The sequence below is a fragment of the Sinocyclocheilus grahami genome, unplaced genomic scaffold, assembly GCF_001515645.1.
Source record: "Sinocyclocheilus grahami isolate Dianchi unplaced genomic scaffold, SAMN03320097.WGS_v1.1 scaffold136.1, whole genome shotgun sequence".
Classification (NCBI taxonomy): Eukaryota; Metazoa; Chordata; class Actinopteri; order Cypriniformes; family Cyprinidae; genus Sinocyclocheilus; species Sinocyclocheilus grahami.
In genome coordinates this window covers 234,353-260,098 of record NW_015505315.1, presented here as the reverse complement: position 1 = coordinate 260,098, position 25,746 = coordinate 234,353, and the positions used below count along the sequence as shown (strand labels likewise).

The following is a 25,746-nucleotide window of genomic DNA, read 5'->3' as shown; positions in this document are numbered from 1 at the left end:
TTATATATATTTATATACAGACATACCATATTTATATATCATGCTGCTCATCTTTAATCATTTCAGCCCTACAACAAAAATCCAATACAAATGTAATTAGCATACTAGATCTTTTGTTTGGAAACCCACATATTCACGTAGGGTATTTCTTATTCTTAGCCGAAGATCAGATTAAATAAAATCGAAAGAAATTATACAGTATAATGTTATTGTATATTTTGTATTTAATTTATTTAACAAATAATAAATGGATATTCTTGAAGACAGATAACGGGCAAATACAGAGGTTAGAGGTAAAAAATAAATAAATAAAACAATCTGCGTATATTGTAAAGTAAATGTCTAGCCATAGCATTTAATATTTTCCATGAGAAATCTAAAATTGACATCAAATAAATCAATAGCAGAGCTTGAAAAAAAATTCTCAAAGGGAATCTCAAGGGAAAATCATTTGAATTACAAATTGACTGTTGTCATCTGAAAAGGCGCTACAAGGGATTTTTATCCTAACCCACCATTAAAAAATTGTTCCTATTGTGACTGAAGTCGTTTTTGTCTCTGAGTCGGTAGGTTTTAAGCGTTTGAACCTAAATTTAACCTGAAAGCGAAAACAATCTTCTGTCTCTTACCTCCAAAGGGAACTCTCAAGAACTTTGTTGGAGTCTGCATGGTAATATTTAGTGAGAATGAGGATGACCTACGAAGAGAAAAAAGTGACATTAAACATTGAAGAAAAGAATTACATTTACACATTTTATGTACAATTCCATTAAAAAAATACAGTCGTGTCTGAAAATCACATTGAAAATGTGTGTGAGATGGAGCAATTTGAACACATTAAGAACACTCAATCCTGCTTTCTCTTGTAGGATCTCATATCTGCAGCGGACATTGCATTTGCAAAAACTTTTTAGTCTGATACAGTCGTGTCTGAAAATCACATTGAAAATGTGTGTGAGATGGAGCAATTTGAACACATTAAGAACACTCAATCCTGCTTTCTCTTGTAGTCAAGTCAAGTCAAGTCACCTTTATTTATATAGCGCTTTTGTAGGATCCAATTGTAGGATCTCATATCTGCAGCGGACATTGCATTTGCAAAAACTTTTTAGTCTGAGAAACTGAATTTGCTGAGAAAATGTTCTCTAAACACAGCAGAGAGACATCACTGCAAGTGTCTAGTTCCTCAGACTCACATAGAAGCATGATGTGTTTGTGGTGTTAGAAACAGCATATGCTAACCTCATTTGACAGATCCATCAAACCGTAACCACTTGATGGACAACATCTTCCTAGCTTCTGCTAATAACTTACTCTTTTTTTATCTTTAGGACCGACTGCACTGCAAGCAGTTGCTATAGCACTGATGAACATAGCATGAAGCCAAGTTACTTTCTTCAGCTGGCAGTAGGGAGTTAGCAGTATGGAAAAGACTGACAGAAGCTGTTAGCCTGTATTGCTACAGTCACAGGTTTAAACACTTGGACATTAAGTTAAAACGAAGCCCAATATACTGAAACATTATCTAAAACAGGTTAGCTGTTTTACAACCTCTAAATCCATAAAACAAAATAAGTCTTTTATAACTGGTCTGGATTAGATTCATCACTGAAACTCCAGCTGGTGATGAGGATCAGATTATATTTAGATTTTCTGATGACATCACCACAGTGCGTCTATCTTCTTGATCCTTTTTTCTTCAAGAGTTTTTTTTCTTTCTTTCATAAAACCACAAAAATCACACATGAAATATGCAAGTGGGGTGACCAGTCTCAACAAGCAACATAGCTTTCATTTATCAGTTACATTTTAGTGTTTTTCTAATCCAAACATACGGTATATGATACACAGCTATATAATAGGTCTGAAATTGCATATAGTGACATCTTGCTAATTAGAATTTATGTTGGAGGGTTTCTGTATGTATTTATCTGTGTTGTGGCATTTTTAGCAAGAGCAAAGCTTAAAAAGCAGCTACCTTGCTGATTAAGCTGCCAGTAATTGCTTCAATCAACACAACGCAGATAATGAAATCTACTGTAGCTCCACCACAAGATTCTTTCTGCAATGTGATTCTACTTGCCTTGAAGTATTTTCACAATGAAAGCCACTATATCTCTATAAAACTGGTTTCAATCCCAGGACTTACTGTGTTTGTGTAATGGACGGTAAATGCTTTTTTTTTGTGCATGAGATGACAAACACATGACGAATAGAGAGCACGCACACATAGGCTACACAAAATGATGCCTTCCTCTGGTCTATTTGATGAGGTATAAAAGCCAGTGTGAGGTGTATCCTTAAAGTCTCTCCTATTTTTTATTCATGTTAGTAGGACGCCTGAGTTTGCAGTAACATATCAGTAGAGTGTGAGTGAAGGGGTATGACTTGTGTCTGTGTGTCTCCTTTATCTTTCTCTGCTGCCTCACACACTGGGTCTCCGACAGCAAAGCCCAGCGGAAAAGCATTGCCACGAAAAAGGGTCAGAGAGACTCAGGGCCTTGGCAGAGTGATTGACAGGTCAGCACTGGAATGTGGCATGAAAGCGTGTGGACCGGGCCAGCGTTGGGCTTTGCTTGGAGGATCGGCTGAGAGGGTTATTGCCCTGAGCCTGTCCCTCCCTCTGCAGACGACAGAGGCGCTAAAGGTCAGAAAGGTGTGAGCAGAAAAGCAAAGGTTTTTTAACAGTATGGAGGTTGTGTATGGCCGGAAAGCTATTTGAAACTTTATCAGTGATCCATGGGAGGTCTCAAATCCAACTGTACCAAAACCCAGTTCATTAAAAATTAAGTTATTCATGTCAAAATACTGTATAAAGTGCATTGCATTCAAGCCAGAATATTTTTGAAACAAAACATTATAATGTGATTTATTTCTTACAATTAAAAAAGTAATTTAAAAAGCAGTTTTCTAGGCCAAATGTTTTGTTCTAATAAATGTTTTTATTTTTTTTTATGTTTTTAAATACAGTTCAGCTGCTCTGAACATTGAGTGATATAAGTTTAATATTAGCTTAATTGTGAGATTCATTGTAATCATTCCTGCTTTCCACATTCATAATTATTCATAAAAAAGAAAAAAAAATTCCCACACACTGTTATTCGCTGTAATATTCCACCAGTTGGTAAGATTTTTAAAATCTTTCTGAAAGAAGTCACCAAGCCTGCATTTATCAAAAATACAGTAAAAAACTGTGAAATATTACGTATTAAAATTTAAATAACTGTTTTGTATTTTGCTATATTTTAAAATGTAGAATATTACATTTATTATTTTGATGACAAAGCTGAATTTTCAGCAGTCAGAAATCATTCTTCATAAATTATTCTAAGATGTTGATTTGGTGCTCATGAAACAAAATGTTTTATTGCTTAATATTTTTGTGGAAACTGTGATTACACACACAGACATTTAAGTTAAAAAGTTCAAAAAAGAACAACATTTATTTGAAATAGAAACATATTGTAACATTCTACATGACTATACTGTCTGTCACTTTTGATCAATTTAATGCACCCTTGTTAAATAAAAGCATATTATTTCCTTTAAAAATATCTTACTGGGCCCAAACTTGTAAAAGTTCATGTATAAGTGAGAATAAACAAACTAAATCTATTTGACTGTAATTCTACAAATAGTGCATATGAATCAATAATCTTGTTCGTTTGGTTTTTTCATTTGTGATTTGAGCAAAAACGAGCCATCTGATCATTATCAAAATTGTTCAAACCAAGTCTGCTTCTTGTGCTTTATTACTCCACATATTATGTTTCTTTCCTTTCTCTCTCTGTCTTTGTCTATCATCAACTTCCATCAAAACTTCCATGAAAAGCATCTCAGACATCAGGCCCCCAAACATCCTCTTGGCTATTCATGCCATAATTTGTCAAGAACATAACTATTTACCAGATGTGATCTGTAACTAATTTAAAGAACCTTTCTCTCTGGGAACACTGAAGAACATGAGGCTATACTGTTACTGCAGACACAGCTGTATCTGGAAGAATAACCAAGTATCTTTTTCCACTTGTGATTTTTAAAGGCCTTACATACTTGATGATGAATAAAACATTTATCAAACAGTGGATGAGTGGTCTACATTCACTCAACAAGACAGAAGGCATTTATGCTTTCCCACAATGTGACCACCAACAACTGCGAATATGCCTTATTCATCAATACAGACAACATTTTGACAATTCCTTTTGAATTTATTATGCTGAACCTAATCAAACATATTAGCTGTCCACAGCGCATTTGGCATCAGGCTACACAGCGAACAGTTTTCTCAGCCTACCCAGGGGGCCGAGTGCCCCCGCACAGGCGTCAGATGGTGGCCTTTGGAAAAAGTCTGTCTGCACCCAGCTGTCTGCAGTACAACGCTAATGAACCACTGGGAGCAAAGCCTTTCACTCACTGAAATCATGCAAATACAGTTTGAGGAAAAGAACAACTGATGATCAGCAGCTTAGAGCAAAGCCCCCCGAACTTATTACTGACATCAGCATGCAGAGAATAATCTTCACATCATTTACTTTGAGCTATAACAAAGCTGACATCAGCTGAGAGTGAAGGGAAGCAACGACTTCCTTAATACACAGGCACTCTGGTGGCAGCCCCTCAGTTTATCTGTTTACCAAGAGGAAGTGAGAGCAGACAAAGAAATACAACAGCAGAATCAGCACTGAGGACGAGACAAACCTGTTATTGAGAGCGAGTCTTGTTCTCTATACTATTTTGAGACAAAAAAGATCAATCAGATCAATCATTTTAAGTGCATTAAGTGATTTATGCATCACAACATTATAATGCAGAGCAGTATGAAAAAGGGATATTCAGTTTCGGATATTCCTAATCACATTAAAAACACGAATTATTTAATAACACTGTTAAAAGATTAAATTTCAGTGACTGTTCAATGCCAACACAAAATCTATATTGTGGAAATGAGCTAAATGTGCTAATTTAAATAGCTAAAATCTAAAAATGCCTGTAATTGGAAGTAGAGAGAGATCTTTGTTCCACATTGTGATATACATCTAAGTGTAAAAGATTATTGCGCACATCGCTAAAAATAAAAGATCCGGCCCATAATTAAAAAAATAAACTTCAGCCATTCGTTTCTAATACTAAGGTCTTTAGGAAAGCTATGCAAAGTTTTGGGAGGAGCAGAACGCACATTCTTGATTAAAAATGACAATGATGCATGTTAAGGGCCATGTTGAGGAAGATTTTTCTTCCTGATTTCAAATCTGGGCGCTTCAAAAGAGTAGAAAAGAATAATTCATATTTTAACTGGGTAGGTAGTTTTGAGTTCTGAAAATGGCAGTATGTTTTTATTGCAGAGTAATCTCTTTTATGTTTAAATATAAGCAGCACTTTGATTTTCCTTTTCATTAATTTCCATGAAAAAAATAAAATCACATTTCTACTGCATAGACAGACAACTTCTATTAAAAGGCCTTCTTTCAAACAGTGAATTACTGCTTTTAAAAAATCTAACATTGAACAATATCAAACATAGCACCATAGCACCAGCCTATCAGGTGTACTTCCTAATCCACGTAAGCACATATATAGCGTATCCTGGCCTGTGTTCGGTACGTTGTGCAATTATGAGAACTTACGTTAACCTTCCTCCTCCCCAGTGCCACCTGTAGAGATCTGCTGGGGGTTCTACATTCTTAAAGCAGCCATTCTTCATTATTTTGACTAAGCTGAACTAATTATTGTATTTGCTATACAGGAGCAGCAGCAGCGTAGCAGATCTCGTCCACCAAAATCAAGCTTATGTATATTACATACCCATGCCAATAAATGCTGGTTGAAACTTTCACTCCGAGAGTTGTCATGACTGAAATACAGTTCTCTTCTATAGACACTACTTGATGTGACAGAATATGCTTAACAGCGTTGTGCGCGCTTCAAAAAAGGATAACGGAGACACTGAAGCTCTTTCTCAAACCTCAGGAGTGTTCCCTGGGATTTGTCACCATCACTGTCCTGCATAAAAGCAGATAAATGCCTTGAGCATTACACACACTTATTTGGCTTGCCAAGATAGGAAAAGTATAAAAGCACCTCTTGTAGCCTTTCTCAGCTGCGTCGCAGAAGTCTTTACACATAAATCCTTTATCCATAAGTCAAAAGGGTTTTTTCTTCAGTGACATAATATGTTGTCACTAAAGAAAAGGCAGGTCTACAGTTTGTCTCTCCATCTGTTCTGTTGTGAGACGAGGGCTCACAGTTCTGCTGGGGGGAAAACGATTTCTGCTGCTGTGAGTAATGGCGATAGAGGCAAGAGGATAGGTAGCCATCAATCAGTCCACCGCACGGCAGCAGACAGACTCTCTATCGGAGACCTTCTGAGGAAAAAGAGCTGTGATCCCAGTGCATTTATACCAACACACTGGACCTCATCCCAGAATATCAGCTTGGCAAACTGGTTTTAGCTACATCTAAATCTTAGTCTAGAAATATCTTCAGTACATCACATGCTGGGAAAGACTGCAATTTGCTTGAAAGACAGCAAGTACAGCGCCTCCACATAAGGCTTCTGCAGGGCATCTTTTATGGACACTATAAATCTGCTACTAATTAGAGGGCGAGACAGAGTGCAGGTGCGTAAGACACTGAGAATCATAAATAAAAAATATGATATAAATTATGGAAGCAATAATTGGTCTTACTGACTACGTTTTATAGAGTTCTCAATCGATTATTTAGATGTTTTGATGTTAATGTTGTGGTTTTTATTGTTTACAGCCCCTGAAAAAGATCTGAATAGATTCTAACCTTGTTAAAAGGAGACTCTTTGAATAAATTGTGTTTCTTTAGGGATGCATTCAAGTAGGACACAAGGGGGGCCACTGATGAACCGCCTGACCTTCCCATGTCTGTCTGCGGTTGTGTGTTTCCTCCTCCTGCTGGCTATGTTGCATGTTTCATTCTCTAATGCCTGAAGTGCTTCAAAACCCAAAGAGAAAAGAGAGGACATAGAAATGTATTATTCCAGTCATACTTTCTCAGGCTGCTCCAAAAACTGCCAGTGCATTTTTCAGCAATCCTCCGAAAAAGAGCCTGATTTTCCTGAAATTTGTAAAATTCTCTCTAAAAAGTGCCAAGAAAAAAGTTATCTATTTGGAGCTCTGGGTGAATGCCATTTCTCAGCCAGTTGGTGACATTTATTGGGGAAAAGTCAACCAGCCTGTGACGACACTTGAATGGACAAACACAATGCCACAAGAGGCACCATTGAAAAAGGCACCATGGCAAACATGCCACATGTGAACTGTGACTGTACAGAGCACTGACGTCAGTTCACTATTCGACATTCCAATGAACTTGGCGTTTCACTGAAGTGCAGTAAATCAAGTGATAGAGAGGGAGAATAATTTGCCAAGTCTGTGCTGAAAGTCATTCTTATAAAGCCAGACATGGAAATGAATCACTTCGCAAGAATGCACGATCCCTCAACTAACATGTCTGAAGCAGTGCGACCACACACATAGAAAAAGATACACAGAAAGCCATTCACGATTTAAATGACTGCATAGTGTCTCTCAAATTAACGACTGATTGGTTGGAATGGGGATACTAATGATAAATGTCTAATTTATGTTCCTCTACATTAACTGGAGAGTACTCCATTTAAAATGTGACAGATGCTAATCCATCCCAGGCTGATTACCCATAGTCCTGTGGAGTGAAGTTCAGGATTTTAGGATGGACCCCTGAAGATTACTTCACACCGTCACACAGCTCTCTCCCCCATCAATCACACAGATTGACTATGTAATCTCAGAAATGTGAGATTATGAGAGAATTAGTGTACTGATGTGTCTGTAGAAAATGATCTGCTCAAATCAAGGAGGTTAGCTAACCAAAAGCATGTAGGCAATGTCTCGTAATGCACTTTGAATAGAAACTTTCAAGAATATTAACATAATGTCACACTTTACATTGCAGAGTTCATGTTAAAGTATAATTAGATATGTAATGTGCAATTAAAATGCAATTCTGTTTGAGAACAACCTGCAGCTACATATTTTATTCTTATTGTCATAGTAATTAATTACAATAATCTGCAATACAGCGTCTCTGAGGCTTAAATGAGCACATTGTTTGAAACTTTACTCTATATTGGTTTTTAAAAAGCAAATGAAAAACAGTTTTTTGAATTATTGTTTCTGGCACAGGCTACCAATCAAATATTTTGAGTCAGTAACAGCTCTTTTTTCTTAAAGAAATTAATACTTTTATTGTATTATTTTATTCAGGATGCATTCAATTGTTCAAAAAGTGAAATATTATTTTAAAAAGCTGTTCTTTTGAACTTTCTATTAATTAAATCATTTTCAAAAAAAGGCTCATGGTCACCACAAAATTGTTAACCTTTTTCAACACAAAAAAATTGCTTTGGAATCAATTCCATTTTTAAATTTCAAACACAGTTTGTAATATTTCACAATATTACTGGTTTTACTATATTTTGATCAAATAAATACAAGAAATACACAGAAAATATTACAGACACTGTAAGAACGGTATCTTGTTCCACTTTGACACAATCTATTGTACATTTCCTAAGTACTGACTGCCAATAAACACTCGGTATGTGAGTGACACATAAAACAGCTGATGCAGGGAATGCAGAAAAAGAGTGACCACAGACCCACTGTCCAGCTGTGTTGTTTCCTCCCAGTGATTTTATTCCCATCATTCCCTGTAAATCCAGCCAGACTGTTGAATCTGAGAGAAAATATAAACAAAAGTGAAAGCACAGAGTGTCTAACTGTGAGTGTTGTGTGCATGTGTTTAAAACGTGATTGAATGGCCTGCAACGGTGCATTGATGAACTAAGAGGAAAAGTAGGCTTATAATGAACTCTGCAGATAGAAGATCTGGCAAGGCCTCCTGGCACGCTGACAGTGGAGGCTTTTCTCAGCCAGACACAGTGAAAGAGGCTCATAGTGGACACAGCTGTTATTACTGGCATAACAGCTGTCACCTTTGCAACATAGTAATCCTTTTCTCTCAATCATCCCTTTACGTTGTAATACGTTCCCAATATATCTTCCTTATTCTATCTACCCCTCACCCCATCAGTTCTCTTTTGAGTTGGTAGATTATTGCCTCTGCATGGCAATAATTCCTCTTTGACAATACATTTCCATCTATATTTCTTTTTGGCATTCTTTAAATTTGACATGATCCCAATATCATTCTTCCACTGAAACTGTCCTGTCTCATTATCAGCATTCAGAGCCTGAAGCTTCTTCCTGACACGTTTAGCAATGTTATCTGTCTTCACTTATTTGTGTACTTGTGTGGAGTGGACAGAGAACAGATAAGTTTTGTCTGGGATATAAAGGATGAGGTTCTGAAGCTGTGGGACTAGGCCCGGATCGAATTGAAATGAATACATTACACATAACTACTAAAGGTTCGGACTTAACAACAAAGCTTTGTGTGCTGGTTTTGCATTCTTTGTTTAGGCTTTGAAACTGGTTGCCTTAAAAAGCAGTGGAACGTGAACCCCATTCTGTCTGAGACCCCTAAGGCAGACCGCGCGAAGCTGCACGCTCCACTGAAGCGATGTGCCACGACGCTCCTTAACGAAAATGTTTGCAGTTCGCCAGGCTTCAGTCAAACATATAAATTCACAAATAATGACTGGAATGGAACAATTAGCATTAAAGGACAAAGAAACAAAACAAACTTGTGGGGTAGAAATTGTGAGTGGGACCAGAACAAGAAAATAAAAATAAAAGAGTACAGAAATAGAACAAACGAAACAATAATAAAAAAAAACATTTAATTAATGTTAATTTGTGATGCTGCAGTTTGTAATTTTTAAGATTCAATCAGATACATTTAGATCACCAATTCATAAAATGGATGTAAGGAATTTATATATATATAAACACATACATATATATATATATATATATATATTTACACTTCATTGCATTGTGCTTTAGAGTTAAAAGAAATGTCCGTAAAATTAATGGATTATTTTACAGATTTATTTTTTACAGTGTGAATATACAGTATTTATGTAAAGGTTTAATAATGTATATCACTATAAGAATAAAGAATCAATTACTCACATTGATTTATTACACTGATCCATTACAATCAAATGATTCTGATTCCTTGGATTTAATGCAAGTAATGGTTGAACTGTATGAAATATTATTGAATGAAAATAAAAGTCATTATTCAGCTTTATTTAAAAGAGGAGCCAATAGCTTCAGATGACATGAGAAAACACAAATCCTCCGATATAAACACCCACAATGTTTGCTTTAACGTCTAATCTTTTCCAAACAAAGCAAAAACCATTGCCTCAGTTAATAAGAGTCTTCTTTGATGTGGGCTGGTGCTGTCTCAAGAAGTCTAGATTGGCCATGCACATATGAAACTATTACTTCAATGTGAGCCTTTATCTGGATTAGGGGAAATTACACTGACCACTAGAAAGGAATTCATCTGATGAGAGGGTAATTAAGAGGGATATGCTGACTACACAAGGTTTAGAGGAGAGCAATGTAAACATGTTGAGCATAGAGAGATCTCTGAAGCTCAGCCTAATGCTCTCATGGCTAATTGAATCAAGTATTTTTTGGCCTCTTCACTCCATTAAACTGTGCACACGAGCCTGTCTGACTCCCAGGAGTAAAGCATCTCACTGCTGCCCTCTCACCCCAAAAACTTTCCTTTTCCACTTCATATTCTTTTACAGTATCTGCCTGATGCCTCTCCCTATAATCAGTTAATTAAATTAAATCCATTTAATCCACATTAAACAAATAATCTATTTCTTAAAGGGATTTCTTAAAAACTCGCCCTCATGTTGTTCATGTTGTTCATGTTGTAGTTTTGGGTTCTTTTGCTTGTTCACATCATGGTCTTATAGAATCTCCTATCATGGCCTCTATAACATGTGGTAGGAAAAAAATGGTGATAGATATTTATTTTAACTGCTGGAGAGTCTCTTCTATGTTTACTGGCAAGCAGTACTTTGTAAGCGTGTAACCACCCTGTTTTGTCTGTTGCCACTACGTTTCAAGGTGGTCAGCCTTTGTGTAAACAGAACTAATGTTAAAAGAAAAGTGGCCCAAACATGACCAAATACCAGCTTTTGTTTGCTCTCGAGTGAAACCACTCTCATTAGTTGTCAGGTGAATCAGTTCTCTTACAGACTGTGCAGACTACACCACTCCACAGCAATCTATTTCAATGCCATTAGAATACAGAACCACAGGGATTTGTAATTGTAAGTTCATGGAAAAATTGAAAGACTTTCATAATAGCTGTTATACAGTCTCAGTTACTTGATTGCCTGGACAGTCTTATAACAAAGTGGAAAACATTGAGTGGTAAATTTAGAGAAGAGGATAGATAAAGAGAAGCAGCACCCATCGCTGAGCTCATGCATACAGAGTCTCAAAATTCATCATTCATCCAGAGCAGGACTGGGTTTTTCTGCATCACAGACACAAACAGGATCAATCCTCACAGTAACAGAGATCATGTTGTGAAGTGAAGTGACGTGTGGCCAAGTATGGTGACCCATACTCGGAATTAGTGCTCTGCATTTACCCATCCAAAGTGCACACACACAGCAGTGAACACACACACAAACCGTGAACACACACCCGGAGCAGTGGGCAGCCATTTATGCTGCGGCGCCCGGGGAGCAGTTGGGGTTCGGTGCCTTGCTCAAGGGCACCTCAGTCGTGGTATTGAAGGTGGGAGAGAGTGCTGTACATTCACTCCCCCCACCTACAATCCCTGCCGGTACGAGACTCGAACCCACAACCTTTGGGTTATGAGTCCGACTCTCTAACCATTAGGCCACGACTTCCCCTCCCACAAATGCCTAAGTGGCATTAGAAAGAGAGAAAAAATATTTAATATTTAAACAAAAACACAAATGCCAAAGTTGTAGTGGCATTAGAAAGAGAGAAAAAATATTTAATATTTAAACAAAAAATTTATCAAATAAATGTATAGCCGTGGTGTCAGACTCTGTTCCATGTTTTGTCTGTGTCTTGCTCCCCAGGTGTTTATGTTGATTTCTTCCCAGGTGTTTCCCATGTTTAATTTCCAATGATCCCAGGTGTGTCTTCTTAGTCCCTCGTCATCCTATGTTTAAAAGTCTGAGTCTTTTTTGTTAGTGTTGTCCGGTATTGTTTTTGTCAACTTCCTTGTGCTACGTGTGATTCCCCACGACTGAAATTAACTCCTTGGTTTGTACTCCTGGTCTCCTCGTTCCGTGCTCCTCACAGTAGCAAACCCGTGACAGAATACCGAACCCAAAAAGAAAAAAAAAGTTTTCTTCACATTTGTTTTTTCCACCTTTGTGCGAAGTTTTTTGTTTTCCGTGGTTTTCAAGTCAGCCGGCAGTTAACGTAGCAAGCCCAAAGGACGTTAATGTGGCAAGCCCACCAAGTGTTCATGTGGGCCCAGTGTCGGTTCCAGCCCCAGTGCCCGCTCCTCGTAAGCGCCTTTGTTACGCCCCGTCTAGGGGTAAAGGACGCAAAATGAAAAGAGAGAGCGGAAGGGGGGAATCTTTTGAGGGTTTTTAATGAAACCAAACAAAGAAAAGGTACAATCATCAAAATAAATCAATGAATAGGGAATTTCCTTCAGGAGTTGACCAGGTCAAAATAATAAACAAAACTTCCTTATTTTAAGACCTCTTTCCTAAAGCCTAAACAAAATAGAATAAAATAAAAAGTACAATATACTAACCTAACTCCCTAACCAAAAACAGAGATAAAAAAGGTTACAATAAACAAAATGGCCTCAAACTCCTTACTTTCTCCCAACCCTCTATATTTACAATGATATACAACTATTTACAAGATCAGGCAAACAGAGTTAAAAGGAGAATCCAAATCCACGTCATAACAAGCAATGGGGTTCCTACTTACAAAAGTCGTATCTTTTTTAAAAGATCAAACAATCCTCACTCTAAACAATCCACATTCAACTAAGAGAACACACAGCCAAAACCCAACAACTCTCTCTCTCTCTCTCGCTCTCTCTCTCTCTTTCCTCTACTCTGCGCTGCTCTGGAGAAAGGAAGTGACATCAGGGCTTTTAAGGTGTGCCTTTTTTTAATGCACCAATCCAGATGGGCCAATCATTAGCCTGCAGGAGCCAATCAGCATCACACCTGGATACAGACACTTTCAAAACAAAAGAGAGACAGAAACGAGCAAAAACAAAACAAAGGGTTGTAACAGCCTTCTAGAGCACCCTCCAGTGCCCGCTCCTCGTAAGAGCCTTCCAGAGCGCCCTCAAGTGCCCGTTCCCCCAGAGCTCGCTCCCGTGTCGGCTCCAGCCCCAGAGCTCACTCCAGTGTCGGCTCCAGCCCCAGAGCACCCTCTAGTGTCAGCACCACGTAAGCGCTACCCTGATCCCCAGTTAAGCCCACGGAGGCCTCTTGATCCCGAGTTAAGCCCAGGAAGGGCTCCTGTTCCTGAGTATAGCCCACAGAGGGCTCCTGATCCCGAATATAGCCCACGCAGGGCTCCTGATCCCGAGTTAAGCCCACAGAGGGCTCCTGATCCCCAGTTCAGCCCAGGAAGGGCTCCTGTTCCCGAGTTAAGCCCACGGAGGGCTCCTGATCCCCAGGTCAGCCCAGGAGGAGCTCCTGATTCAGAGTTAAGCCCAGGAGGGGCTCCTGATCCCCAGTTAAGCCCACGGAGGGCTCCTGTTCCCGAGTATAGCCCACGGAGGCCTCGTGTGTCACGGAATGCCAGGAGGGCCCAGGAAGGGCTCCTGATTCCCCGTTCATCCCAGGGAGGGCTCCTGTTCCCGAGTTAAGCAGAGGGAGGGCTCCTGATCCCCCGTTAAGCCCAGGGAGGGCTCTTGATCCCCCGTTAAGCCGAGGGAGGGCTCATGATCCCCCGTTAAGCCCAGGGAGGGCTCTTGATCCCCCGTTAAGCCGAGGGAGGGCTCATGATCCCCCGTTAAGCCCAGGGAGGGCTCTTGATCCCCCGTTAAGCCGAGGGAGGGCTCATGATCCCCCGTTAAGCCCAGGGAGGGCTCTTGATCCCCCGTTAAGCCGAGGGAGGGCTCATGATCCCCCGTTAAGCCCAGGGAGGGCTCTTGATCCCCCGTTAAGCCGAGGGAGGGCTCATGATCCCCCGTTAAGCCCAGGGAGGGCTCTTGATCCCCCGTTAAGCCCAGGGAGGGCTCCTGATCCCCCGTTACACCCAGGGAGGGCTCCTGGCCCAAAGTACAGCCCCATAAATTTCCCCAAGTATTTTTTAGTAGTAGGGCTCCAGCCATAGAGGCCGAGACTGGGGCCGCGGCCTCCCGAGTCCCCTGCTCCACCATGGCGCCCCGAAGGGGTACTGCTCTGGAGGCCCACTGTCCCGTGTCTGTCCTGAGGGACCTCCAGAGCGCCCACCGGGGGGGGTGGGCGCTCTGGAAGCAGTTAGACCCAGTTGTGACCTCCCCGCTGGAAGCAGTTCCGGGCAGATGACGTATGAGGTCGGCTTTGCGCATGTAGAAACTGGCAGATTAAAGGAAAACCAGTCTCCTATTGGCTTATATCGAAATCCTCCGACATTCTTCTTTACAAATCCTCGTTTGGACTTCTAATAAGTGATCGGTGTTTTGTTTTGATCTCTCACCTGCGCTTCCGCATTCGTCACTTCTGAGCGGCGCATGCACAAAGCCGACCTCATACGTCATTCCCCCGGAACTGCTTCCAGTGTACAACAGTGAGCGCAAGCTACATTAAAGTGATTATTACGTTTTGAATATGGATATTTTTCTTACAAAAACGCATCGATTCGCTACAGAAGGCCTTTGTTCACCCTCCGGAGCCGTGTGAGACACTTTTTTTATGGATGGGCGCTTTTTATTTAACTTCATTTGGACTGATGCATGCAACACCCGCTGAGTGCCATGAAACAGCTTGAAAGATCAAAGACAATATTTAATATAACTCCGACTGGATTCGTCTGAAAGAAGAAAGTCATATACACCTAGGGTGGCTTGAGGGTGAGTAATTTATGGGCTAATTTTCATTTTTGGGTGAACTAACCCTTTAATTTCTGAATGAATCCGTGTTTTGAACGAATCAATAGCCTAGCCTATTCATAGAGTCATTCACTTCATTCCTGAATGAATCAGCCGTTTGAACAAATCGAATGAAGACATTTACCGCCACCTGCTGATAGTTTTAGATTCTTATTTAGAGTATAATTTCATATAATTAAATAAATAAACATCAAACGGATAGTTCACTAAAAAAATTCCAATTCTGTCAGATTTACTCTCCCTCATGTCATTTCAAACCTTTCTTTTGTGGAACACAAAAGAAGCTATGAAGACTGTTGGTAGCAAAGCTGTTTTAGTTATCAATGGCTTTCATTGTATGAACAAAAAATACTGAGATGTTTCTCAAATGATCTTCTTTTATGTTCCATAGTTCATGTTAGGCCATTGTAGCCTAAATGTTTATGTGTAATAAATTATGTTGAATCAAATAAAATATTTCTTTCTAAAGCTACAATTTGTATGTGTACTTGATACTTTCTCATTTAACACAAAAAATAGTTTTAAATAATCTTTTGTGGGTATTTGCACAGTCAAACTTATTTTGCGATTAATTAGATTAATTAATCGACACATCATGTAATTAATTAGATTAAAAATTTTAATCTACTGACAGCCCTAATTTATATATTTACATGTAAATGTTGTTGTTGGATGCTATTCTTTCGAGACCCAACAATTGGTGCTTTTTATCAGAAGACCAGATTATCGATCTTGATATTGTATTATTGACCTCAGCAAGTGAATCTTAAAAGATAGCAAAATTAACTTTTACAACACTGTTATTGTATTGTAGTCATTGTAGAGGGACAGAATGAGGGTTGCAGGAAATTCCAGCACTGATACGCCTTCATGTTACAGTAAGTATGAGCAGTTGGTCTGGGTGGTGCCTTTCTAACTATAACGTGATGAATTAAGGCATCTCCAGGAACAGATCCAACTTCAAACATAATATTTCTCACATAGTATGCACAAAACCACAAAACACCATCATGAAAGGATAAAATATCATAAAATCTCACTATTATAAAGTAGAAACCAGACGAGTTTCTAATATAAAAGAAATGAATGTAGCCAATGATGAGTAACAGTGAAGTAAATCATACACCAAAAAATAAAAAATAAAAAAATTGGATAACTAACATCATATTTAAAACGCAGATGTAAACGTCACCTGTTTCTTTCCATTTCTCACAGCCAAAATTTAAATATATAAAGTTACAGCATAACCCTCCTACGTACATTTACAAGATTTTATATAGTAAAAATACTCTGACATCATCTGTTAATACAAAAGCACATGGAATAAGGTACGCTTTACTTCTCCTTGTAACAACACCATCTTGTAAAATCATCACATTTACCATGAACCACAACTGGGTCTAACTTTATAGACCACCCCAGTAACAACCGGGGGAGTCTTGAGTTTAACTTAGTTTAAAAACTTCTAAAAAGAACAAACCCTATGCCATCAGATGGTTGCATGACTTAAAGCCTAAACAATGCTTCAGCATTTCGCTGATATCCATTGGAGGAGCCCCAGAGCCAAGCAGCGCTGACCTTATCAAAACAGCTACAAACAGAGAAGTGCTGTCAAGCCTAAAATAAGCAAAGGTCTGAGTCTGACAGTTACCGGTTAGAATTCCAGTAGAGGTGAAAGAAGTAAAGATATTTATTCATTATGGACTGCAGGTACAAACCAACATAAACATCATGCATATTTAATCAGAGATCATTTTTATTTGTAAACGGATGAGACAGTTCAAAGAGAGTAAGAGATCGGAAATAATGAATGAATTAGTGTATACACCAGGGGTCACCACACTGGGTCCCGGAGGGCCGCTGTCCTGCAGAGTTTAGCTCCAACTTGCCTCAACACGCCTGCCTTTAAGTTTCAAGTATTCAAGCAAGACCTTGATTAGCTGGTTCAGGTGTGTTTGATTGGGATCGGAGCTAAAGGGCCTGTTTACACCTGGTCATTTCATGCATTTTCGCTGATCGGATATCTATCTGATTTGTTCAAACGTTTCGATTTACACTTGGCCACATAAATGTGTCGTCGCACTCGCAAAGCGGATATAAATCCGATCTTCAATTCCCGCGCTATATTTAAATTTCACGGAGTTCATGTCAACGACATCAAAAGATAAACGCTGCATTTGATTAATTATCAGCTCATTTCAAGATCAAAGCCCGCAATAGGAGAGCATCAGCACTGGAAAGATAAGTTTGTCTTACTACTTTAATGAAGATGATTGTGTGTTGAGCGTCTGCAAATGACTTTGTTTCATTCGCGGTAGTTTGAGCGTCGGCTTGCTGAAGAGATGCTCAGCTACTAGTCTGCGGCAATGGTTGTTGCATTAGCGCAGTCATATCTGACTATAATGTCATATAGCCTATAACACGCTCTCACACGTTTATTATTTTAACGGTTTGGGAGGAGTAAAATTTGCATACGTGGTTTCAACAATCAGATGCATTTACACTTGTCCAGTTTCGTCTGGAATGCGTCCCAGACCTCCTCCTGAAGTGGTTTGAGCGATTTATATCCGTCTCGAATGTGTTTCGGAGGGCATTTAGACCTGGTCTTTTCACGATCGGATAGTGACAGGGTGTAAACAGGCCCAAACTCTGCAGGACACCGGCCCTCCAGGAACAAGTTTGGTGACCCCTGGTATACACTATCATTCAACAGTTTGGGGTCAGTGAGATTTTTTTTTTTTTTAAATAGTTTTAAAAAATGAATATTTTTGTTCTGCGAGTACAAACTGAATTGATTCAAAGTGACAGTAAAGACATTTATAATGTTTCTATTTTAAATGAATGTTACAGTTTCCACTAAAATATTAACCTGCTCAACTGTTTTTAGCGTTGATGATTATAAGAATTGTTGGTCTGAGTCTGACAGTTACCGGTTAGAATTCCAGTAGAGGTGAAAGAAGTAAAGATATTTATTCATTATGGACTGCAGGTACAAACCAACATAAACATCATGCATATTTAATCAGAGATCATTTTTATTTGTAAACGGATGAGACAGTTCAAAGAGAGTAAGAGATCGGAAATAATGAATGAATTAGTGTATACACCAGGGGTCACCACACTGGGTCCCGGAGGGCCGCTGTCCTGCAGAGTTTAGCTCCAACTTGCCTCAACACGCCTGCCTTTAAGTTTCAAGTATTCAAGCAAGACCTTGATTAGCTGGTTCAGGTGTGTTTGATTGGGATCGGAGCTAAAGGGCCTGTTTACACCTGGTCATTTCATGCATTTTCGCTGATCGGATATCTATCTGATTTGTTCAAACGTTTCGATTTACACTTGGCCACATAAATGTGTCGTCGCACTCGCAAAGCGGATATAAATCCGATCTTCAATTCCCGCGCTATATTTAAATTTCACGGAGTTCATGTCAACGACATCAAAAGATAAACGCTGCATTTGATTAATTATCAGCTCATTTCAAGATCAAAGCCCGCAATAGGAGAGCATCAGCACTGGAAAGATAAGTTTGTCTTACTACTTTAATGAAGATGATTGTGTGTTGAGCGTCTGCAAATGACTTTGTTTCATTCGCGGTAGTTTGAGCGTCGGCTTGCTGAAGAGATGCTCAGCTACTAGTCTGCGGCAATGGTTGTTGCATTAGCGCAGTCATATCTGACTATAATGTCATATAGCCTATAACACGCTCTCACACGTTTATTATTTTAACGGTTTGGGAGGAGTAAAATTTGCATACGTGGTTTCAACAATCAGATGCATTTACACTTGTCCAGTTTCGTCTGGAATGCGTCCCAGACCTCCTCCTGAAGTGGTTTGAGCGATTTATATCCGTCTCGAATGTGTTTCGGAGGGCATTTAGACCTGGTCTTTTCACGATCGGATAGTGACAGGGTGTAAACAGGCCCAAACTCTGCAGGACACCGGCCCTCCAGGAACAAGTTTGGTGACCCCTGGTATACACTATCATTCAACAGTTTGGGGTCAGTGAGATTTTTTTTTTTTTTAAATAGTTTTAAAAAATGAATATTTTTGTTCTGCGAGTACAAACTGAATTGATTCAAAGTGACAGTAAAGACATTTATAATGTTTCTATTTTAAATGAATGTTACAGTTTCCACTAAAATATTAACCTGCTCAACTGTTTTTAGCGTTGATGATTATAAGAATTGTTTCTTCAGCACTAAATCAGTATATTTTATTGAATTCTGAAGGATCATGTGACACTGAAGACTGGAGTAATGACACTGAAAATTCAGTTTTGCCAATAGAGGAATAATATGTTAAAAATATTTCAGATTTGTTTCAAATAAATGGTGAACATAAGAGACTTTTTTCCAAAATATTAAAAACGCCTACCAACTCCAAACTTTAAAACAGTAGTGTATTTGACTTGACACACAGGACAAATGTGCTGCAACTGTACAAAATGAATAAAACTTCACAGTTTCTTCATTTATTTGCCTCCACTGATCTGCTACAAACTCTTGTAAGTATGTCGCAAACGTCAGTGTTGTGAGAGAGAACACATTACTTCAACAGATGAAATAGTAGAAGGCACAAGAGAGACAGTGACAGATAAAGAAAAAAGAGAATCTCCAGCTGAGCGAGTGAGTAAATGAATGAGCAAGTGAACAAATGATAAAGAGGGCAGAAAAATAGGCAGAGGGTGAGAGCTTGGCATTCCAAAGGCCTTATATAATGACTCTCATTTGAAAAGCAGAACACATTGCCTTACTCGGTGAACTTTAATGACACGACCGCAATAAGAGAGTATCACACAAACACTGCGTGTATCTCACAGGCTGGATGTTTATATCTAAAACTACACAGCGTTTATCATGAAAGAGAGCCTTTTACTAAACCTTTCTGACAATCATCTTGCTGAAATCGCAACCTCAAGCACTCTTTCCATCTTCTAAAGAGGACTGATGGCACACAGCAAAGGTACCAGGTTTACACAGAAATATGATTAATGGCTGGTTTTATAAATATTCATTGCCAAATGCAATTGCTTTCATGGAAAGTAACCAGATTTGCGGCTTATTTGATGATGATCTCACATATTTTGCTTTTAATGACACAGCATAATAAACTGAGGAATACTTTTAAGACTATAAACTTTATTCCATCACCAGATCAGGACAGAAAACAAAACAAAAATCACATGAAATGGTCTGCAGTCTACATAACTAGGAGGCTCTATATTGTGTTTCTTAGCCAGTGTTAACTTTCCACAGATAATGATGACTGATCTTGGGTCAGTGAGGCGAAAGGTTCCCATGGCAATTCATGTCAACACAACCATAATCTGCTATATGACACCAGGGGAGAGAAGACATTATTACAGAGCTTTTACGGAGAGAAATGGCCTCGGAGAGAGTCATAATGAGAGGACGTCCAAACCAGTAGCACTCAGTGGACTATGTGTGTTGTATATATTGTGCATTACTGTGTGTACATTCTATGTCAGAGCTTAATAAATCAGCCAGATACACTCACAGAACTACAGCAGCCCATCTTTAAATATAGCTTTTTCCCTATATATGTGTATATACATATACACATTAAACTGGACAGTTATCATCAAAATGTTAAATTACAGGTGCACAAGGAATTACAACAAAACCAAAAATAAATAAATACCCAAGAGAAAAATGTAATCCATAAATCTAGGTAAGTAATGAAATTGAAGGCTGACGGGAAGTAGTATTAAATTGGAACAAATCGCTGTTGTGCTTTTTGCCTGAAGTGTCTAGCGGTGAGACACAATTCAATAATCTACACTGTTCTAACAGACTAAACAATGGCTTTATTCTACATCTGATTAACAGATGTAGACTGTGGAAATAAGTCACACTGATGTTACCATGGGCCAAGAGAGTCTCCTAAACCATAACACCCAAGGTCCATAACACACGATCTTGCTTATTGCTTTTATAAAAGCCCGGTAACAGCCATATGATAAGACAGCAGTTTTCAATAAATAGTTACATTTATTAATAACAATGACTATTTTTTCGCCAAGTAATACAGTTCATAGACATATATAGACATAATATAGTTAACGTTTACCAAATAACATAGACATTTGGCACATTAATAAGAATGTGCGTTCACAGATGTGCATTTATTAACGGTTTTGAATCCAGCTCATCCAATAAGAATTTACAGACAGAACGGAGGTGCTACAAAAATCTGTCATGACACATTCAATTTCTTAAAAAATGACCAAATTTGAAAGCTGAGACTGTTTCATACTAAAAGTAACCTTTTCTGTCTCAGAGGAAACTGACAACACACCGACAGACAAAACAAAGCAGGTTAAACTCTTAAAAATAAAGGTGCTTCAAAAGGTTCTTCACAGCGATGCCATAGAAGAACCATTTTTGGTTCCACAAAGAACCATTCAGTCAAAGGCTCTTTAAAGAACCATCTCTTTCTTACCTTTTTATAATCTGAAGACCCTTCTTTCGTCACAAAGAACCTTTTGTGAAACAGATGTTAAAGGTTCTTTATGGAACCATTTAGACAAAAAGGTTCTTCTATGGCATCATAAAGCACCTTTATTTTTAAGAGTGTACTTTTGGTATGAAACAAAGTCTCAGCTTTCAAATTTTGTCATTTTTTAAGAAATTCAAACAATAAATACCAATTTGTGGCTCTTTAATGTGTTGCGACAGATTGCTATAGTGCCTCAGAAGCGGCAAATGAAAACCGATCTTCTTTCATATTTATTTAAAGCACAAAATAAACATGAATGAACATCATAAGGTATCTTGTTTCAACCACGGAAAAACGTCAATACACAATATTTTTCAAGTTCAAGCCCATCAACGTTAATCTACTGCCTGGTTTGTTGGGACGAAATGGCAAATTTGGTGTTATGATTGGCCAGATCGCCTGTCAATTAAACTCCCCACGAAGGGTCAGTTAGTGATGCACTGAAATGGAAATTCTTGGTACTAAAAATTGTGGACACAATGAGCCAAAAACTGAAATTTCCTGTTCAATTATCACTTTTTTTGAAACTATGTAATGAGTTTGACAGTCTGATCATTTCCCAGATGTTACAGAAACTGGTCAACGCTGTTTGATGTCTTAGAAAGCTTTGTTCACGAAGAGACAGATTACAAAAAGTTGTATTCTTTATTTTAATTGATCAGTCAAACACTTATCTCTTGTATAAATGTCTTTTGTAAACATGTAAATCTTGTAAATGATGTATGCAAGTAGAAAGAGCATATCACAAATGTGCCATTTATGAAGTATGGCCTAATAATTTTGGTTAACTCTGTGCATGGGCATTTGTGATGGGAGTTATCGCGTCCTCGGGGGCTGTTGTTGGCCTGTAAATGTGATAGTTTTCACATTATTAATGATTTACAGAGGAGGTCCATATTCTTTATTGTATCCCCTCCATCTGGCTCTCCAGCTAGCCCTTTAAAACGTTGGGTGGATTACTTTACAAAGATCTTATTTCATACTTGGACCATGTTTTGCAGTGGACATTCAGCTTTGATCTACAGCAGGTTTGCTTTTTATTACAGTTGTTCCCTGAGAGGTTTACTCATTTCATGGCAGACCTCAGAAATGTAAGAATCTGCTGAATAATCTTTTGATAATATTGAAGTGAGCCATGCAAACCCGCTATAGACCACTATCTCAGAGCAGCTTCCGGCACAAGAGACAAAGACTACAGCTAATATTTATCAGCATTTCTATCCAGATGCCACAAAGTGAAAATCAAATCTTTCACTGACTCCAACCAATTTGTTACACAATAGGACATCACATAATACTGCACTGTCAGTGTGAGAATCCACTTAACAGAGGTCAATAGCTGTAGGTGAGTGAAGGAACAAGAGTTCTGTCGACACAGGCTGCATTGATAAAAGGTCCTATTGTGCGGATCACAAACAAGAGGAAACTATTTGTGTGTATGTGTGATAGAGAGAGAAAGAAACATCAGGTTCACAACAAGAATACACCTGGAGACTGAGAGTTCTGCCTACATATGCTTGAGCAATAATGACTTACAGATATTTATAGCTCATATGAAAAAATCTAGTTCATTAATGAGAACTGACTTGAGTTGAATGATTACCCTATTGTCTACTGTAGAGCTGCTTTATAGCTGAATTGACTTTGTTTCATAATTAATGAATTTTGACAGTTATTGAACTGAACTGAATCAACACTGAACTAACTTGAGCTGAATAATGACAATATTGTCTTCGTAGAGCTGCTTTGCAGCAAAATTTTATTTTGTCTCATATTTGATGACGTTTGCATCATTAATTCTGTTACTTTCTTCTTTATTACTATGAAACTGCTTTCAAACAATCTGTATTGCGTAAAGTGCTGGATTCAAATAATGCTATACACTTATAGATCAAATTCACAGAGAGAGAAAAATGGACAACAATTTATGTGGTATTTCTTCATCCTTCTGCCTCTTTCTCCATTACTATTTATATATTTATAAATATGCTACTCGGTAACACTTTATTTTAAGAACCTATTCTTATTATTATCTAGTTGCTTAATAGCATGCATATTACTAGCATATTGGCTTTTATAAACCACATATCAATGCCTTATTCTGCATGACCACATTTTAGATCCCTTACCCCATACCTAAACTTAACAACTATCTTACTAACTATTAATAAGCAGCAAATTAGGAGTTTATTGAAAGAAAAGTTGTAGTTAATAGTGAATGTGTTCCCTATTCTAAAGTGTTACCTGCCACTCTTTATATATGGCAAGCTTTCTTTATGCAACATTAAAATTAAAAGTAACTAAAATTACAAGGGAACAAACAAGTAGAATAACTAAACACAAAGTATCTACTAGCCCTAAAACATGCAGTATCCTATAATGAAATGCTACACACATGAAAAGAAAACCAAAGAGATATATAAAAAGGATCATATACAATATAGAGAGGCAGAGAACTGCAGAGATGGAGGTGAAATAGGAGAGACAGGGAATCAAATTGGTTTAAGAGCAATGTTGAATGAGGACAAATGTAAATGAAAGTATAAAAGAGTGTGAGGAATGCGTGAAAAGAACTGAATCAAATAAGAAATTAAAAGGTGGAATGGCAGATAAAAAAAATGAAATAATGATTTACAAAGAGAGGAGAGTCCAGAGACACAGATAGACAGAAAGATATAAATAAATGACATATTTACAGAGAGAAAGTGAGAGAGAGAGAGAGTGACCCTCACTTGCTGCATTTAGCCTTTTGTGCCAGACAGAATCTGCAGCTGTTACTATTGATTACTGTAGGTAGGAGAGAAAAAGAGAAATCATAAGAGCTGTTAGCTACACCCAGATGAATTGTCTGAAAAATCATGTGCAGGTGTAATCACAAAAAAACACTTGAAATCTTCCTAGAAATCAGAGGCATGTTGACTCGCTGTAAAGAAGACATGAAGAAGCTTGTTGTTAATTTTTCCAGTAATGAAGAGAGTAAAGTCTCTGACACACAAATTCACGTCTTTTGTCTGATCTGCACTTTCAAAGCACTTCCACAAAACTCTTGTACTTTGTCATTCACCGTATGTACCTGCTATTTTTTGACATACTTTAAGCTTTCTAATAAATGTATGAATGTAATTATGACTGTCAAGAAGCTCATTTCTCTAGGGACTTTCTTTCTGCTTATGTTCCTGTTAAATAAGACTGTGACTAGGCTTGCATTAAGCTCAACAATTATATTCTTGAATTAATTCCAAGACAAAACAGCCCATGCAGGGTATCTAACTATAATAAACAAAAGATTCAGCCACTCCCTCACTGTGGAAAAGATAAGGCTATAGGATAATAAAGAGCAAAAAAGATGTCAAGAGATTGGAATAAACCAAGATTAAGTGAGCTAGGAAAGATGAAACGAGAGAGAGAGACTTAATTAGATGAGCGTGCATAATTCATCATCAGCTTCATCAAGATTGTGATTGCATACTGTCACATGCATAATTGATTAAAAAAGAACCTGCATAGTCTTTTACACAAAGAACAAATATATAATTGAAGATCTTCTGAAAGCCATCAATAGGTGTAATTTTAGTGCTGTGGAGCAGGAGAAACTAATAAAACACAGAAAAAAAGATAATGTGAAAAATAAAATGTTCCAACCCAGCAGAGGGAAAAGAGGAGCATAGTTTAAGAGGAAGTGGAATGAGACACAAAGGAGGTGAAGGACAGGTCAAAAATGGTGAAAACCACTTCATATCCGCACTAATCTTTCACTGTCAGGGAAGTCAGAGGTCACTGGACAGTTAACCTAATGTGACCCTAATAATCATAACTGCTGACATCACAATAATGTACATTCTCTCTGGTCTCTGCGTGAAGGCTGTTGGAATCTAAGGATTTCAGCATTTCTACAAAACAAAAGAATCATTTTACATAATACAACTTTTAGTAATGCAGTAATTAACACATGAACACTGCAAATTATTCACAGCTTCAGTATTTGTTTAAATGAATACAAAGACAAACACAAGATAAAGATCTTCAGCGTTACAAATAAAATGTATTTTCCACAAAAATAGGGCCTCTAATGAACCATATTATTTTCTATTCATTTTTGTGAAAAATTAGACAGACAGACAGACAGACAGACAGACAGACAGACAGACAGACAGACAG

General features: G+C 38.1%; 1 protein-coding gene across 3 annotated transcripts in view; it reads right to left on the bottom strand.

The window, feature by feature from the left end:
• LOC107590992 (VPS10 domain-containing receptor SorCS2-like) overlaps positions 1–25,746 on the bottom strand; it is a 172,458-nt gene that overhangs the window by 112,032 nt on the left and 34,680 nt on the right. For all 3 annotated transcript variants that reach the window (XM_016279969.1, XM_016279970.1, XM_016279971.1), the window contains exon 2: positions 630–697. In XM_016279969.1, coding sequence (XP_016135455.1) covers positions 630–697 — 68 coding nt within the window. The remainder of the gene's footprint in view (positions 1–629; positions 698–25,746) is intronic.